This window comes from Rhinoraja longicauda, chromosome 7 (assembly GCF_053455715.1).
Source record: "Rhinoraja longicauda isolate Sanriku21f chromosome 7, sRhiLon1.1, whole genome shotgun sequence".
NCBI lineage: Eukaryota > Metazoa > Chordata > Chondrichthyes > Rajiformes > Arhynchobatidae > Rhinoraja > Rhinoraja longicauda.
This window is the reverse complement of record NC_135959.1, coordinates 54,424,937-54,440,762: the sequence shown is the minus strand read 5'-3', so window position 1 is coordinate 54,440,762 and position 15,826 is coordinate 54,424,937. Positions and strand designations below refer to the sequence as shown.

The 15,826-nt window shown below is 39.9% G+C and overlaps 2 protein-coding genes across 4 annotated transcripts in view; one reads left to right on the top strand and one right to left on the bottom strand.

Moving 5' to 3' along the window:
- The window catches only part of LOC144595565 (ubiquitin carboxyl-terminal hydrolase 35-like), a 28,978-nt gene extending 18,429 nt beyond the window's left edge, over nt 1-10,549 (bottom strand). For both annotated transcript variants that reach the window (XM_078403121.1, XM_078403120.1), the window contains exons 1-5: nt 10,403-10,549; nt 7,332-7,443; nt 5,902-6,592; nt 1,211-1,346; nt 193-322 (exon numbers count right to left, since the gene is read on the bottom strand). In XM_078403121.1, the coding sequence (XP_078259247.1) occupies nt 193-322; nt 1,211-1,346; nt 5,902-6,580 (945 nt within the window). In that variant the 5' untranslated portion in view covers nt 6,581-6,592; nt 7,332-7,443; nt 10,403-10,549. The remainder of the gene's footprint in view (nt 1-192; nt 323-1,210; nt 1,347-5,901; nt 6,593-7,331; nt 7,444-10,402) is intronic.
- A 4,323-nt stretch (nt 10,550-14,872) lies between these two features.
- Nucleotides 14,873-15,826, top strand: part of LOC144595302 (BTB/POZ domain-containing protein KCTD21-like) — a 16,973-nt gene continuing 16,019 nt past the window's right edge. Inside the window, exon 1 of one of the 2 annotated variants that reach the window (XM_078402618.1) lies at nt 14,873-14,905. The gene's annotated coding sequence lies outside the window, so the exon portion shown is untranslated. Of the gene's footprint in view, nt 14,906-15,117; nt 15,210-15,826 lie in introns of those variants that run through there. The other variant, XM_078402620.1, reaches the window with a different exon arrangement.

Below are 15,826 nucleotides of genomic sequence, written 5' to 3'. Positions count from 1 at the left end.
GTTTATTATTAAAAATATTCCAACATCACAGCAGGTAAAGAAATATTGCAGCACCAACTAAATTATATTAAATGTATTTTCAATGTTGTGGCATTGAATCTGCCATCTGAAAATTGGCTATTTTAGTGATGATTTACTGTGGGATCTGTCAAGCGTTGATCTCAATTTCCAAAGAAATGAGATGAAACTCACCTGTTCAATTTTTGAAAGTGTGACTTCAATCAAAATGCTGAACTTTTTCACAGCAGCCAAACCTTTCAGTAAGCCAATAATCCACTTATCTGCGTTTTTGGCTAATGGCCAAGAAATCCAATCACTCATACTACATTAAAAAAAGGGAAAAAAGGAAAAAGTTAGATCATGCTATTATATTATAAAGGGCAGTCATCCTTAAAAATACAATTGTCACCTACAATCTAATAAAATTTCAAGTTATTCCTAAACATCTTTGACTTTTACTTAAAGGGACAGTATATTTCAGATATCAAAAAACTCAAATTAACCAAATTACTATAAACTGGGGAAAAAACTACCATTTAAAAAAATTCTAAAGAAACATGCCCCGTCTTTTGACTAGACAAATAAGTGACAAAAAAGTGATAAAATGTTAACAAAATTAACTTGACACTTTATGAACAAAAATGGTTTCCGTAATTCAACATTGACAAATACTGGAAGATGACTGTTGATGAAGACAAGTTTCAGGAAATAAACACATTTGAGAGACAAACTTTGACTTTCAAATGTAATCTACCTTTTTGGACATTTGCAGTTTTTAATAAATTAAATTGTTTCACTTTAAGTCCTCATTGCTATATACGTGTGCCTAAAAGATAAACCAGTATTTTGTTCTTAATAGTTTAGTTTGTCACCAGTCTTCCCAATCCTCTTATTCCCAAATTCCTTGGTTGCAGTTTAAAGTTTTCATACATCTTGATGACAGTCTGGCTTGTGACAGAGACATATTTCCGAGCCTTTACCACAACTGCCAAGATGTCAAAAAGGCTTATGATAGAAGATTAGGATGGTTTCTTTGCCATTTGCCTCAGAGTAACAAGACTCATGGCAATATAAAATACCCTTTAGTCAGTTCCTCCAAATAGAGCATTGCATTAAATTGTTGGTTCAAATTTGCACCCGATAACTACAGTTGAATATTTTAGGTGAAGATCACCATTTTGACAATTTGCAACTACCCCATACGACTTACTTGGTCAAAGCAGTCTTCATCTCTACATCTGTGATGCAATCATCATTTGTCAAGTTTTGAATGACCTCATCCATGATTTCCAATGGAACATAATGGACCACAGTGGCCAATGCATTTGATGGCCCATCAGATCCGACTGCAAAATACCCACAAACAATAACTTTTATTTTGGAAAAAGTAGTTAAAGATTTAACAATGCTTTCAATTAAAAATTAATGTAAACTATCTGGTTTCTTTACATTTTCTGTTATGAAAGGTCTTAAAGCTACACCCCACCCCCACCCCCCAAAAAAAAACTAACATAAGAATTCCTTAGCAGAGTACCTCAGGAAAAAGTAAATTTGCAAAATTGTATTGCTACAAATCCTCATGTGGTCTAGTTTGGTTCTCAGCCTTCTCTTGTGCCAATGCAAATAGTTCCTTATGCAGTGCCCTTTAAAACGGGACAAGACAACAGAACTACAGTAGTTAAAAAGGAGAAAGGTCATGAAATTTTATTGGATCACATAACATGTTCATGTGCTTCAGTATTTGATCAGTCCACATAGACAAAGTTGAAGTTCTTGGTCTTTAAAAAGGCAAAGTCCATTATTTGTAATTGTAATGCCAAAAATAATTATGGAATCCAATTGTTACATAATGTCAGTGGTATTCTCATCATGGGTTAGTAGTGGCAACGGAAAAAGGTCTCATTCCAGAGATGGAAAAACAAAAATAGAGACTTAAACTTGTGCAGTATCGAAAAAAATGTTGCACTCATGTGGGTGCTGTCTTTAAAATGGGATCCAGTCTTCTTCCTTAGAAGGTACAAAAGATCCCAAATACTATTTAAAGAATGCCATGTTGTTTTTATTCTCACTAATAATAATTCATTAGTGCAATACACTATCTGCTCTTCATCACATTGCTACTTGCAGAATCATCTGTACCAGTTCTGCTGCTTGACTGCTGCTTTATGGTTGATAGGACCAGATTGAAATTTCAAATACTAAAACAGCATTGTGCTGGATCTGATTGGAGAGCTCCTACAATTGTCCAAAACCTTTTCCTCCCTTAAAACATATCCCTGAACAAATATTTTATCATCTGCCTTGAGATTGACTTAAATTGGATTGGTTACATTTTGCTTGAAGTGCTTTTAATACTTGGCCAAGTGGGAGCTATCTATGCTTTTGCTGGTGAGAAAATAATATCACTTTTTCTCAACTGATGTAACAGGCTCCAAATCATAAACAATTCGTTTAGCGAAGAACAGCCACTAGATGGCATTAGAAAAAAAAAATCAGGCAAGAAATATAGGGGCAGCACAGTGGCACAACAGTTAGAGTTGTTGCCTTACAGAGCCAGAGTTCCGGTTCGATCAAGACTATGGGTGCTGGCTGTACGGAGTTTGTATGTTTTCCCTGTGACTGTATGGGGTTTCTCCAAGTGCTCTGGTTTTCCCCCACATTCCAAAGATGTACTGGTTTGTAGGTTAATTGAGATCTGTAACTTATTAATTGTCCCTAGTGTACAAGACAGTGCTAGTGTACGGGGTGATCGTTGGTTGGCGCAGGCAGTGGGCCGAAGGGCCTGTTTTCCCGCTGGGTCTCTAAAGTGTAAATTAAATATACTCATGCACAAATGAACAATGTTTACAAATAGAATGTAAAAATACAACTCTTTTACAAAGATACTGAATATGCTGTTTGCCAGATGTGCAAAGGAGATTTCAAGGAAGAGTCTACCAAAGCTCCACTGACAAGAGAGTACAGCAGCACACTAAAATCAGGACTTATGCACAAGTAAGCATTATCAGGGAAGCAGATGCTAGTCTGAAGATTATGATAGGAATTGCAACTCAACTGCAAGTAAAGTGTGGTGTTGGGTTGAACCCTATAACCAGCAGTGTAATATGGTATACAGAGCCAGTGACCAGGCAAGCACAATCTTTTTTTGGTTGGGGGGGTGGGGCTGAAGAAGGGTCTCGACCCAAAACGTCACCCATTCCTTCTCTCCAGAGATGCTGCCTAATCCCGCTGAGTTACTCCAGCATTTTAGATCTACCTTCGAATTAACCAGCATCTGCAGTTCTTTCCTAGTAAAATGCGCAACTCGTCATTTGGTCTATTTCAAGGGAAACAAATTGAGAATGCAACGTGCAGCAAATACTACATTACGGTTTAGCAATATAGCATGATCAATTGCAAAACAATAATTTTACTTTGCATCTCGAAGAATCCACCAAATATTGCCAATGTAATATTTATTTCTCCGTGGTTCTAAATGAAAGGAAATGCTGTTTTATTGCTAAGAATTTGGTGGAAATGTCATGACATTCAAATTGTTATTGAATTTCTTCATTTTAGGGAGTGAACAAGTACCATTGTACAGCACAATGTCCTATTCATGTTATTCAGGCAGAATGCAGATCTGCATGTTCAGTTTCAAAGAAGAGTTTGTATTTTCTAAGCTGTAAGAAAATGTCAATTGCTGAGGTACCAAAGCAATGTGGCCTGTTAAACCAGGCTACTGCACCGACCTAGTCATTGAAGTGAAAAATTTGGACAAAGGTTCCAAAAGTAAAAAGGTACATGTTTATTGTCCAGAAGAGGAAATGGCATATTCAAAATTATACTTCTAGTTTAGAAACAGGAAACTTCATGTTACATGTAGCTGGCAAGGGTCAGAAGATTGCTATTAAAGTCTCCACCTATATCCTTCCTTTGTCCCACCCCCGACATCAGTCTGAAGAAGGGTCTCGACCCGAAACGTCACCCATTCCTTCTCTTCCGAGATGCTGCCTGACCTGCTGAGTTACTCCAGCATTTTGTGAATAAAGCTATTAAAGTCAAGATTGGTGCTGTATAAAAGCAGTTGGATATCCTGACACTAAAAAGGGCACCAAGTAGGCAAAAGCATGATGCACATGTATAGATCACATAACATATGGCAACATAATCAGCCTACTACCACAAAGGTCACAGACCAAACCATATTTGCGATCAAGGTTCTCTTCAAAAAGATCTTCAATTAGTTATTGAAATAGAATGAAATTACTCAAAAGCTTACCATCCTACATTACCTAACCAGTGTAAATATTTCAATTCATTGATGCTCAGTGTTTGAGACATGGAGTAAAAATTCAGGTTAAAAAAAATTGTTCACAGCAATTAGGTCACATGTATAATACACTTGATTTTATCACATAGTAGTGGATGATTTTTGACAAACATGCCCATCTTTTTTTATTTAACACAGAAGTAACAATCAATGCAACAATCAACACAACAATCAATTGATTGGTTTATGGAAAGTCACAGGCCATGCCTATAATAGGAAAATTAGTAATTTATGACAGCAAGATAACAATCACCTCCACTAAACAATACCATATTCAGATTAAATTAATGGTAACACTTTGTAATCAGAATTTAGTATTACAGTCTACTCTCATTATTACAGACCTCTTTATAAAGGTTTTTGGTTATAGCGGACAAAATCTGTTGTCACCAAGGCATCCTTTCGTATCGGGAACAAAGGACAGAGTTTCTTGGCATAGTTCCACTGATGTAGAGTAAAAAGTTACCATATCTAAGATTAACGCAAGCTCATCTATCATCTACAAAATGCAAATAAAATTAGAGTATGCTATTTATTTATTTACAATGTTTAAAGTATTATTTATATGTGTCCTTTTCTGTTCAGTGTGTCTTATTTAGTGTGCTTATTGGCAGTTTCCTTAATACTGTATATATTTACCCCCCTCACTCGGTAATGCCGGGCAATTGGCAATAATGGACACCATTCTTTCGCTTTCTCTAATGTTTTTAGATTGAGATAGCAATCTCAGTTAGAAAGTAGAGCATTATACACCGTGTTTCACCATCACATTGTAGTAAGCACCTTGCATTGCAGTTAGTTACGTTAAAATTCATTGCATAATATTTTATGTTTGTGATGAAAGCGGGGTAATGGCACATCTATTTAGCTGGAGAATACGAGAAAGGCAGAAATAAATTGAACAGTATTACACCTTAAAAGATAGTTCAAGAAAGACAAAAACCTCTTGCTACATGTAATGATTTTTAGTTTTAGTATAGGATTTAACATCCTAAAAAAAGCAGATGCCCCATAAACCAGAATCAATTGTTCTTCTAACATGAGCTGTTACATTCATTAACAACTACAGCTATTTCTGCTTTGCAGACTCAACCATGTTGGAAACTATTACTTTTTATTTAAAACGGTACTAGTTGCTCTCACCTATGCATCTCATGGGTGTTCTCTTGGCAGCATACATTACTTGCCATTGTAAATAACACTGAAAACTGGCATAAAGCTACAAGCAGTCATGACTATTGTCATCCCTTTCAACAGAGCTGCTGTGGAGGCAAAAGCTTCAAATTTAAGTTTGTACATCGTACAACTGAGAACTGTGGATTCATCGTACCCAATCCCAGCCAAATCAGTAGAGTGATGCTGAGATGAGAAAAACATTCCCCAGAGTAAGGAACAGAAATAAAAGGTGGCTGATTTTTTAATTCCGAGCTCTATGCCTCCAAGTTTAGCATGCAGAAGTACAGGCCACAATGTCAAGTCGATTGGCCTGCAAACAATGAAGGCTATAGGGTCGGGATAGGGAGATGATGGAAGGGGGAAACAATGGTTAATAACCATTTCTTTAAAATTGAAATGTTCATTTTCCTTACCAGTTGATGAAATAACAGTGAATAGCTCCCGCAACGACGGAATTATAGCTGCAGTTTGTGTCCACCAGATTCGCTGCAACAATCCGCTTACTTTGTTTACTTGTTCCAGGAATTCCACAATTTCATCTTCGTCTTGTGATGCACATTGGAACTGGCCGATACATCTAACAAGTTGCTGGCAGAACACCACTTGAAACTTTCCACTGGGAATGCACTGAGGATATTCAGCAAGTAGTTTACAAATGCAGGCACATAGCTTTGATCCAGGTTTCTCACACACTATGCGGAGAAGCTCAATCTGAAGGGCATGAAATGCTTCAACAGAAGTATTACCTTGAATATATTTTAACCCGAGCTGAATGTACTCCAAAATATCACTGCTTCCTTTGCTCATTGTTCCATAACCATCTTGCAGCAGTTTCAAGATAAATTTTACATTAAAAAAAACCTCGAAATCTGCAGTGTGGTTCTGGGCAAAAGCTTCTAGAACCTCCTTGCCGACATCCTTTTGGACCTGTATGTTACCAGACAGTATGCATTTTGTAGACAACTCAAACATGGCCATACACTGCTTATGGTCGAGAGGTTCTTTTGCTGCTTCTTTAATACGTTTTACAAGAACATGCTTCATAGAAGTTGGATGGTGGGACAACATCATGGCTTCTAAAATCTTGTCCATGTTTTTTCAATCCTAAAAACAAATCAATATTAATTAGAATTTCACCATATAAAATCTAGAAGAAATTCACACCCGTAGGATAATCATTGCGCATTTCAAAATGTCCTTTCAATACAGTCAGACAATACTCTCAAATGTGCTAACACTGATGCAAAGATACTGTACAACACCATGTCACATGCTTGATGGTGATTCTGAAATTTCTCAATCAAATTTAATAAAGAATAAAATAAATAGTGAGGTATTAACCACAAGAGATGAACTAGCAGTTCTGGTACTTGAGAGTTTAGCTGGTAAATTCAATCAGATTCAAGTCTGTAATTATTTATGTCCATCCTTTCATAATTCTAGAGTAGATGTGCACAATTCAAGCAGGATTGCTACAAGAACAATGCCTTCCATATACTGTGAACATGGAACATGCTATATTTAATATTTAACCCCCAGATGGTATTAATGTTGTTGTGCAGATGGATTAACAAAGTTTTTTGTGTTTTAAAATCATACTAGTCCACATATGCTGATGACTATCTCTTATTTTATTGCTTCTTTAAAAAAATTAGCCAACTCACTTAACTTTGCATAGTATACCAACTATGATGGACTGGTTTGTTTAATTGTTAGTGTAACAAAACTAGTCAATTCAAAGCAATTCAAATGAGCACAACTTTAGTCATTCAATAAAAAAACAAAATCAATCATCAATTCTGCATCCTAATATAGAACTGAACAAAAATGATTAAAGATTTACCTGGTACCCTTTAATCAATATTTCTTGTAGTTCTATCACACCATGGTTCCCGTACAATAAGCATTCAAATTTTACACGTGCCTCCAATTGAAACTTCCAAGTCGAGGTCATTCTACAAATAGATAAAATAAATATGGAGCAACACCGGTCAAACAGTTATACCAAGCCGTTGTCTACTTTAATGGCATTATTAAGAAAAACAACCTCTTCATCAATTCAATATGCAATAATAGTCCAAAATAGAAATTTACTTTTATGCAGCCATGTAACAAAAATGGGCTTTACAATATGTTATAGGGAACTGAAATGGATGGTAGACAAGAGGAAAGAAATGATGGGAGATGACGCCACAAATAAGTGCAATCTTATGTAAGAAAAATATAGCTGTTGCATTGTGATATTCAACAATGCAATTTCAAACAAATATTTTAGCAATGCCATGGAAAAATATCAAGGATGGCATAATGATGCAGCAGGTGGTGCTGCTGACCCATCCGCACTGACCAGGTTTTGATTCTCAGCTTAGCAATACAGTGTGGAAAAAGTCCCTTCAGCCCACTTAGTCCACACTGACCATCGATCACCTGTACATTAGTGCTATGTCCTGCATACTAGGGGCAATTTGCAGAAGCCAATTAATCTACAAACCTGCAAATATTTGGATTGTGGGAGGAAACCGGAGCTCCCGAGAAAACCCATGCAATCACCGTGAGAACATGCAACACGAGGGCGATTGAAAATCTGATGGAATTGATGGAATTGTGCCAGAAAAAATAATAATCTTGCTCTATGACGAAGAAGCTGATTGTTGACTTTAGTTTTAGTTCTCTGGTTTTAGAGATACAGCATGGAAACAGTCCACGCCGACCAGTTCCATACACCGACACATACACAAGTTCTATCCAAACACTAGGGACAACTTACAGAAGCCAATTGACCTACAAATTTTCATGTATTTGGAATGTGGGTGGAAACCAGAACACCCAGAGAAAACCCATGCAGTCACAGGGAGAACATGCAAACTCCATACAAACAGCATCCCTAGTCAGAATCGAACCCAGGTCTCTGGCACAGTAAGACAACAACTCTACTGCTGCGCCACTGTGCTGCCCACAGGAGGAGAGAGCCATGAACTGGTCTTCATCAACAGGATGGCAGTGGAGAAAATCAACTGATTCATGTTCTTGGATGTGCATATTTCTGAAGATCTTTCCTGGGCACAGCACATTAATGGAATCACAAAGAAAGCTCATCAACACCATTCAAAAATTGAAGAGATTCAGGATATCAACAAAACGCCATCAAACTTCCACAGAAGCTTAACATTTTGAAAGAGATCAAACTGACTGGTTGCATCATGGCAACTCAAAAGCCCAGGAACAAAGGGGGCTGCATAGAATGGCAAACCTTGCCTGGTCCATCACAGGTCCCCACCATCCAATGAATCTACAGGTAGCACTGCCTCATTAAAAAAGCAAATATCAAAGATCCACACCACTGGCAACAGTCTCATTTCACTACTACCTTCAGGAAGAAGGCACAAAAGCCCAAAAATCATGAACAAAAAGTTGAAAAGCAGCTTCTTCCCGGCAACCATCAGGCTCCTGAACACAGCACAACACTAACCACTACTTCGGCAAATATGTGGAAACTAAAAACTGCAGATGCAGGCTTACACCAAGATTAACACAAAGTGCTGGAGTACCTCAGCAGATGAGGCAGCATCTCTGGAGAAAAGGGTGACATTTCAAGTCAGGACCCTTCTTCAGACTCGCATCCTTTTTCCGCGGAGATACTGCCTGACCCACTGAGCTACTCCAGCACTTTGTGCCTACCTCAGCAATTATGACTTACTGGGCCGTGTCTTTGGCTGCACAGTGGACTTCAATTTTGTATTATTAGGGCTGCCTCACATTACAGTCATTGAATCATAGTATTTTCCATTATAATAATGTATCTGTTTTATTATAGAGAAGTGTGTTGCATTCTGGGACATCAAACAAGGATCTACACTAAATGGTAGACCTCTGGGTAGTGTAGAGCAGAGGGATCTAGGAGTACAGGTGCATGGTTCCTTGAAGGTCAAGTCACAGGTAGATAAGGTGGTTAAAAAGGCTATTGGCATTTTGGCTTTCATCAGTCAAGAGTATTGAGTATAGAGGTTGGGAGGTCATGTTGCAGTTCTACAAGACATTGGTAAGACAACATTTAGAATATTGTGTCCAGTTCTGGGCACCATGTTATAGGAAATATATTGTCAATCTTGAAAGGGTTCAGAAAAGATTTAAGAGGATGTTGCCAGGACGAGAGGGTGTGAGCTATAGGGAGATGTTGAGTAGGTTGGGTCTCTATTCCATGGAGCACAGGAGGATGACAGAGGATCTTCTAGAAGTGTACAAAATCATGAGAGGAATAGATCAGGTAGATGCACAGAGTCGCTTGTCCAGAGTAGGGGAACAGGACCAGAGAACATAGGTTCAAGGTGAAGGGGAAAAGATTTAATAGGAATCCAAGGGGCAACTTTTTTTTTTTACACAAAGGGTGGTAGGTGTATGGAACAAGCTGCCAGAGGAGGCAGTTGAGGCTGGGACAATCCCATCGTTTAAGAGACAGTTAGACAAGTACATGGATAGGACAGGTTTGGAGGGATATGTCAAGCGCAGGCAAGTGGGACTAGTGTAGCTGGGACATGTTGGCCGATGTGGGCAAGTTGGACCGAAGGGCCTGTTTCCATATTGTATCACACTATGACTCTGATTCTATGGCTGTTACTTCTACGGGCAAGACAGCGGATAAATATATACCATGACGCTGCAGTATTAATGTCAAACTGCAGCAAGTAAGAATTATATCGCTCCGTTACATGCGACAACCCCAGCGATGTCTGTGCATTGGATTGAACGCCGCCTTCTCAGCGCCAGGGTGGGAGCAGCCACTGCTGCTAACTAACTATAGCAGCAGTAGAGAGCCAGGAGCCGGACAGGCAGCGGTCCCCAACCCCGACCTCGCCGAGTCCCAGTGGGCAGCGGGTGGGCTTTGACCACCCGCCCCTCCGGCCACGAGCCACCCACCTTCACACGGGTGTCCAACGGTCGTAGAGGAGATGACATGACCATCAGCGCGTTCCTCCCACGGCCTGGAGCGCGACCATAAGTCTGAGACCACACTGTCACTGTCGCTGCCGTCCCTCTGATTTAAAGCCGCGTCCCCGCGCCCCTCCGAGAACGTTCCCTCGCGTTCAGCCCGCGCCGCGTGCGCCCGCTCCCCTTCCAGCCAGTCAGGACAGGGCTGGGGAAAAGGCCCCGCCCATGAAGGTCTTAGCAACCAATCGATGCGCGCCCCGCTCCCTAAAGCCCCGCCTACACATGACCCGCCCCTGAAGCCCCGCCCCTGGTTCCCCGCCCCTGGTTCCCCGCCCCTGAAGCCCCGCCCCTGAAGCCCCGCCCCTGAAGTACCGCCCCGGAGCCCAGCCCCAGAGGCCCCGCCCCATGCGGCCCCGCCCTTGCATCTCCGATCCCTTGAAGCCCCGCCCCCTGATGTCCCGCCCATGAAACTCCGCCCCTTATGCACCGCCCCCTTGTGGTCCCGCCCCTGCAGCTCCGACCCTGAGGCCCCGCCCCGTGAAGCCCCGCCCCTGTGGCCGCGCTCCTGGGTCCAGTTGTCAGAACCACATGGACGGTTCATGCAGCTCTGCCCACCTCATGTTCCGTCAGCGTTAATCGCAAAAAGCAAACAAAAAAATCATGCTGGACAGCTGAAATCATGACACGAAATGCGCAGCTGGAGAGCGAAACAGTTCCAGAAGTATCTGTATAGAGAGAAGCAGAAGGTTGCAACGTGTCCTGCCCCTTGTTGACCAGCGCTAAGTCCCATCCGCACAGGAAGGAGTTAGCTGTTATTGTCACTTTAATTCGCCATTCTACACTCGTTCTCACCTTCGGTCTGGCTTCCCTTACTGCTTTAACAAGGCCCATCGCACAAATGTGCTCTTTGAACCTTCCGGACGCGATATTGATTCCAGCAATTTGTGGCAACTCGCTTCCTCTGCTCGTGACTCCTCTGCTCTGCTATCCATCCGTAATATCAACGCGGTTTTCGTTATCCCTTTCTACAAGTGGTATCTGCTGTGGTTGGCATTTCTTGCACCTTTGACCAACATTTGACTGCTTAGTATGTTTCTTTTTTCACTAACTCTCCTCACGAATCATCAATTAGATGGCTTCATCAATAATTTATCCCACAGAAACTCTAGTCTGGGTCTATCCTATCCATGCTCTTTGCACCATAAAGCAAACCTATTTTCTCTTTTTCCCAGGTCTGACAAAGGGCCTTTGATCTGAAGCATTTACCTTATTTCGCCTAACTCAGATGTTCCTTGACCTGCGGAGTGTTCCCAGCATTTTGTTTTCTTCCTTGCAATAACATCACCGGAACGGAGAGGAGAAGAGCCATCAAGAACACCACAGAGGAAGCGGAGAAAGCCTTGAGATGGCTCTGGATCAGGAGAGGATGTCCATGAGGAGGTGTGAATGCCATCTGAACACGTCGTGGTCTGATCAACCACGGCTGGGTCGCCTGGGTGTCTGATGTAGGAAGACCCGAAACACCCAAAGACCCTAGGTTACATCACTGATGATGTGTTCAGGAGCATCAAGAGATGTATTTATCAATCAAAAAGCTATCCTTGCTTCCTCAGCAATCAGATTCCTTACTTTCAGATATTTGTACAGCTCCTGAATTTGTGCAGATGACTGAATCGGCCTCTCCTACTCCCCATGGCATTGCAATGCAGAACCCAAACTATTTGCTGCAGATAAGCCTTTTTCTCAGTCAATTTTGGGTTCTTTAACAAATCACCTTCATTCTATATCCCCCAGCTCTTGACTTTTCTGTCAATGAGAGCAGTTTCTCTCTACCTAATCTCACATTTGCAATCTCCTCTGTCCCAAGGGTAAACCCCCCCAAATTTTCTACTCTACCCACACATCTAAAGTTCCTTATCCTAGGAATCATTTTAGAAAATCTGTTTTGCATCTTCTCTAAAGCTATTCATAAATGTTTTGATGTCCAAAACTGGATACAATACTCCAACATTTTAGTGTGACTTGGTTGCTCATGTACTCTGTGCCTTTATTTATAAAGTCTAACATTCCATATATTTTCAACCATCTTCTCAATCAATTTTGCCACTTTCAATAATGCACCTATAGCCTCAAGTTACTTTGTTTTTGTTGTCCTTTTAAAACCCTAAAGATTTTTTCACTCTACAACCAGCTACAGTGTATTTTATTCACCAAATGCCGAAGACCTCCAAAACACCATGACTAAATAAACCACAACAGTACTTTCCAGCCTCTCCTCTCTTCCAGCTTTCTCCCCTCTACAATCAGTCTGAAGAAGTTTCCCGACCCAAAATATCGCCTATCCATGTTTTCCTAAATGCTATCTAACCTGCTGCAGCATTCTACCTTCTATCAAACCTATATCTGGGGCTATTTATTCACAAAATGCTGGAGTAACTCAGCAGGTCAGGCAGCATCTCGGGAGAGAAGGAATGGGTGACGTTTCGGGTCAAGACCCTTCTTCAGACTGTATCTGGGGGGCTGGAAACCCAAGGATACCAAGTGTATTGAAATTGTCCTCAAGTGTATTAAAATGCCAATGACCCAAAGGTTTCACTCCAAGTCACACACGCTCACACACAGTCACATACATTATTGTGCACATCCCTGGATTGTGTTCCATTTGCCATTCTTCAAGCTCTCCATATCATCCTTCAGTATTTTCCTCCTTCAAAGTTTTCTCCTTATTGTAATCTTCAAACTTCATTATCATGTCCTCAAATGAATTATATGGAACTCAACTAGTAAGTGTCTCCCAGTTACAAAAATACTTGTTGACCATTACATTAACTTCCTATTAGTCAATTTTGGATCCAATTTCCCCATTGGCTTTTATTTTGGCCTGACCACTGTATGGGGCCTTATCAAAAGCCTTGTTGAAATCCATGTAAATTACATCAACATCACTGGCTTGGCTGATCATCTATGTTAGTTCCTCTATGAATTTGATTAACTTAGTCAGACACAAACTACCCTTTGTAAATATATGCTGACCATCTTTTATTGATGTATGTCTTTCTGAATTAAGATTTACACTGTCCCATCAGAACCGTATAAACCTAATGAATGGTTTACTAATTAACATACACCAATGAGTGAGGTGATGAATGTGGGACTTGATACCATTTAAAATGTAAGAAAGATGGTATTAAATTGACCAAACCACAGAAGTGTCCAACCGATAACACCAGTTTGAAGACCATTTGAAACGTAGATTTTTAAGGTAACCAAAACATGGAAAAGGCCATTATATTGACCAGAACACCATATGGAAGGTCATCTTTGTTATGGAGAAGATACAAGGTTGCAGACTAAGGCCGGATCAGGGTTAAATATAATTTACAAATTACATGCAATCTTGTTTAGTTTAAGACATCAGCCATGAATAGACTCTGGGGTGGCAGTGCTAAGGAGCAGCAATTAAATCACAGGCAAAGTATGAGATAATATATGCTGATGACAACAGTGCCGGGTTTCTTGATGTATAACTGGAGAATATTTTGACACATCTGGAACTAGATGTCAGACAAATTGTTTGACAGCACAAGGACATTTGCGAGTCGAGAGTGAGCAGACTGAGCTGGAAATGCTCATAGATTTTTAGAAAATTGTTTTTTTTGTTCACTCAACCTGCATTTTTCTATTTTAGTACATACTTTATTTTGTAAAATCAGTATTTTAACTATCAAGTATAATTTATTAAATAAAATAGATCATAACAAAAATCATCTTATTACCAACTATTGTGAGCTTATTTAGTTGTGGCTTTACATGCACATACAACACAATTATTGCCAGAACTCATTCAATATCAACAATTTGCAATCAAATCGTATAGAAATAATGTTGAGTTGTCATTTGAATGGTAATGAAAGAAATATTATTTTTTTTAACTGAAATTGCAGGAAATACATCTGAAATTATCACAGTGAATGTCAATATTAAAACCATATGATGAGACAAATTATAATTGCAACTTCTTTTTGATAATTTTTTTATTAAAACAATCATAAATCATGGTCCATAATTCTTCCATTGACCTGAAACCCTAACTCAGCTTTTGTCTTCATTGATACTGTCTACTCTGCTGAGTACTCTAACATTATCTATTTTGTTTCAGATTTCCAGCAACTGCAAGAATTTACTCGTGTGCTTCTTTTCTGGGGGTAGGCTTGTGCATTGTTTCATGGCATGCAACAAACAACCCAAGCGTCTGAACTTTTAATTCACCCTGTACAGAAAACGAAAGAACTGCGCTAGCTTTAACGTTGGTTGCAGCCATCCGCATGGTAATGCGCATGTGTGTTGCTTTGTATTCTGGGAGTTGTGGTTAATTTTTGACATCACGATGGGGAAAATGGTATAAAGAACTGGTGTTAAACTACAAAGTCCGTACGCCGGAGCGCTACCAGCTTCCACCACGGGCTCGTCACCAAGTTGTGTTGAAGCAAGGTGAGTGCCGTGCACTCTGCACAATGCAGTGTTTGTGTGGGTTGCAGGTGCGCCTCATCTCCTCAGTGCACGGCGATTGTGTAGTTGTGGGAAGCAGTGACTCATGATATGATTGAATTAAAAAATGCATTATTCTGTGATGCCGTAATCTTCTGCATCTATTACGTTTTATTCGGAAAGGTTTTTTTTTTACATAACAAATCTGCTGTCAACGCAAATTATGCTTTCGGGTCGAAAGAAGTAGTGGATACGAAAACAGGTTCACAGCGCACCAAGGGGTCATAACTGTTTGGTCATTTAGAAAGTATGTATTACGTTAAAGTTAAGTTTTATCATTTATTTATTTACCTAATGTTAAGCTGTTGTGATGCAGAAATGGCTTTGACCAGCAGAATAAAAACTTTGGAAATATGAATTTATGCCTGGTAGTCACATGCTATGTCATGGAAAGGAGACACAGAGTGCTGGGGTCACTCAGTGGGTCAGACAGCATCTCTGGTCATCATGGATAGGTGACGTTCTCCAGAGATAATGCCTGGCCCGCTGAGTTACTCTAGCACTTGGTGTCTTTTTTTTTTGTAAACCAACATCTGCAGTTCCTTGTTTCTGCCTGTTATTTCATGGCGTGTCTGTTCGAAGAATTTGATAAACCTTTTGAAGTTAGTGTGAAATAAGCTGTGTGAAATAACAAATGCTAATTAATCAGAGCCTCCTTTTTGAAAACCTGTATGAATGCCTTAAATGTGTTAATAGTTGCCACAAAAGATGTGTGCAAATCTTATTGCAATAGTTATCGCAACTCCTCTAGGCCATGTTTTACCTGCTAAGTATTGCCAACAGTGCTGTTTTATCTCTTTTTTTAGATGCTGTGGTACCCATTTATAATTTGTAGAACTTTGTTAATGATTAGTTCCAAAAAAT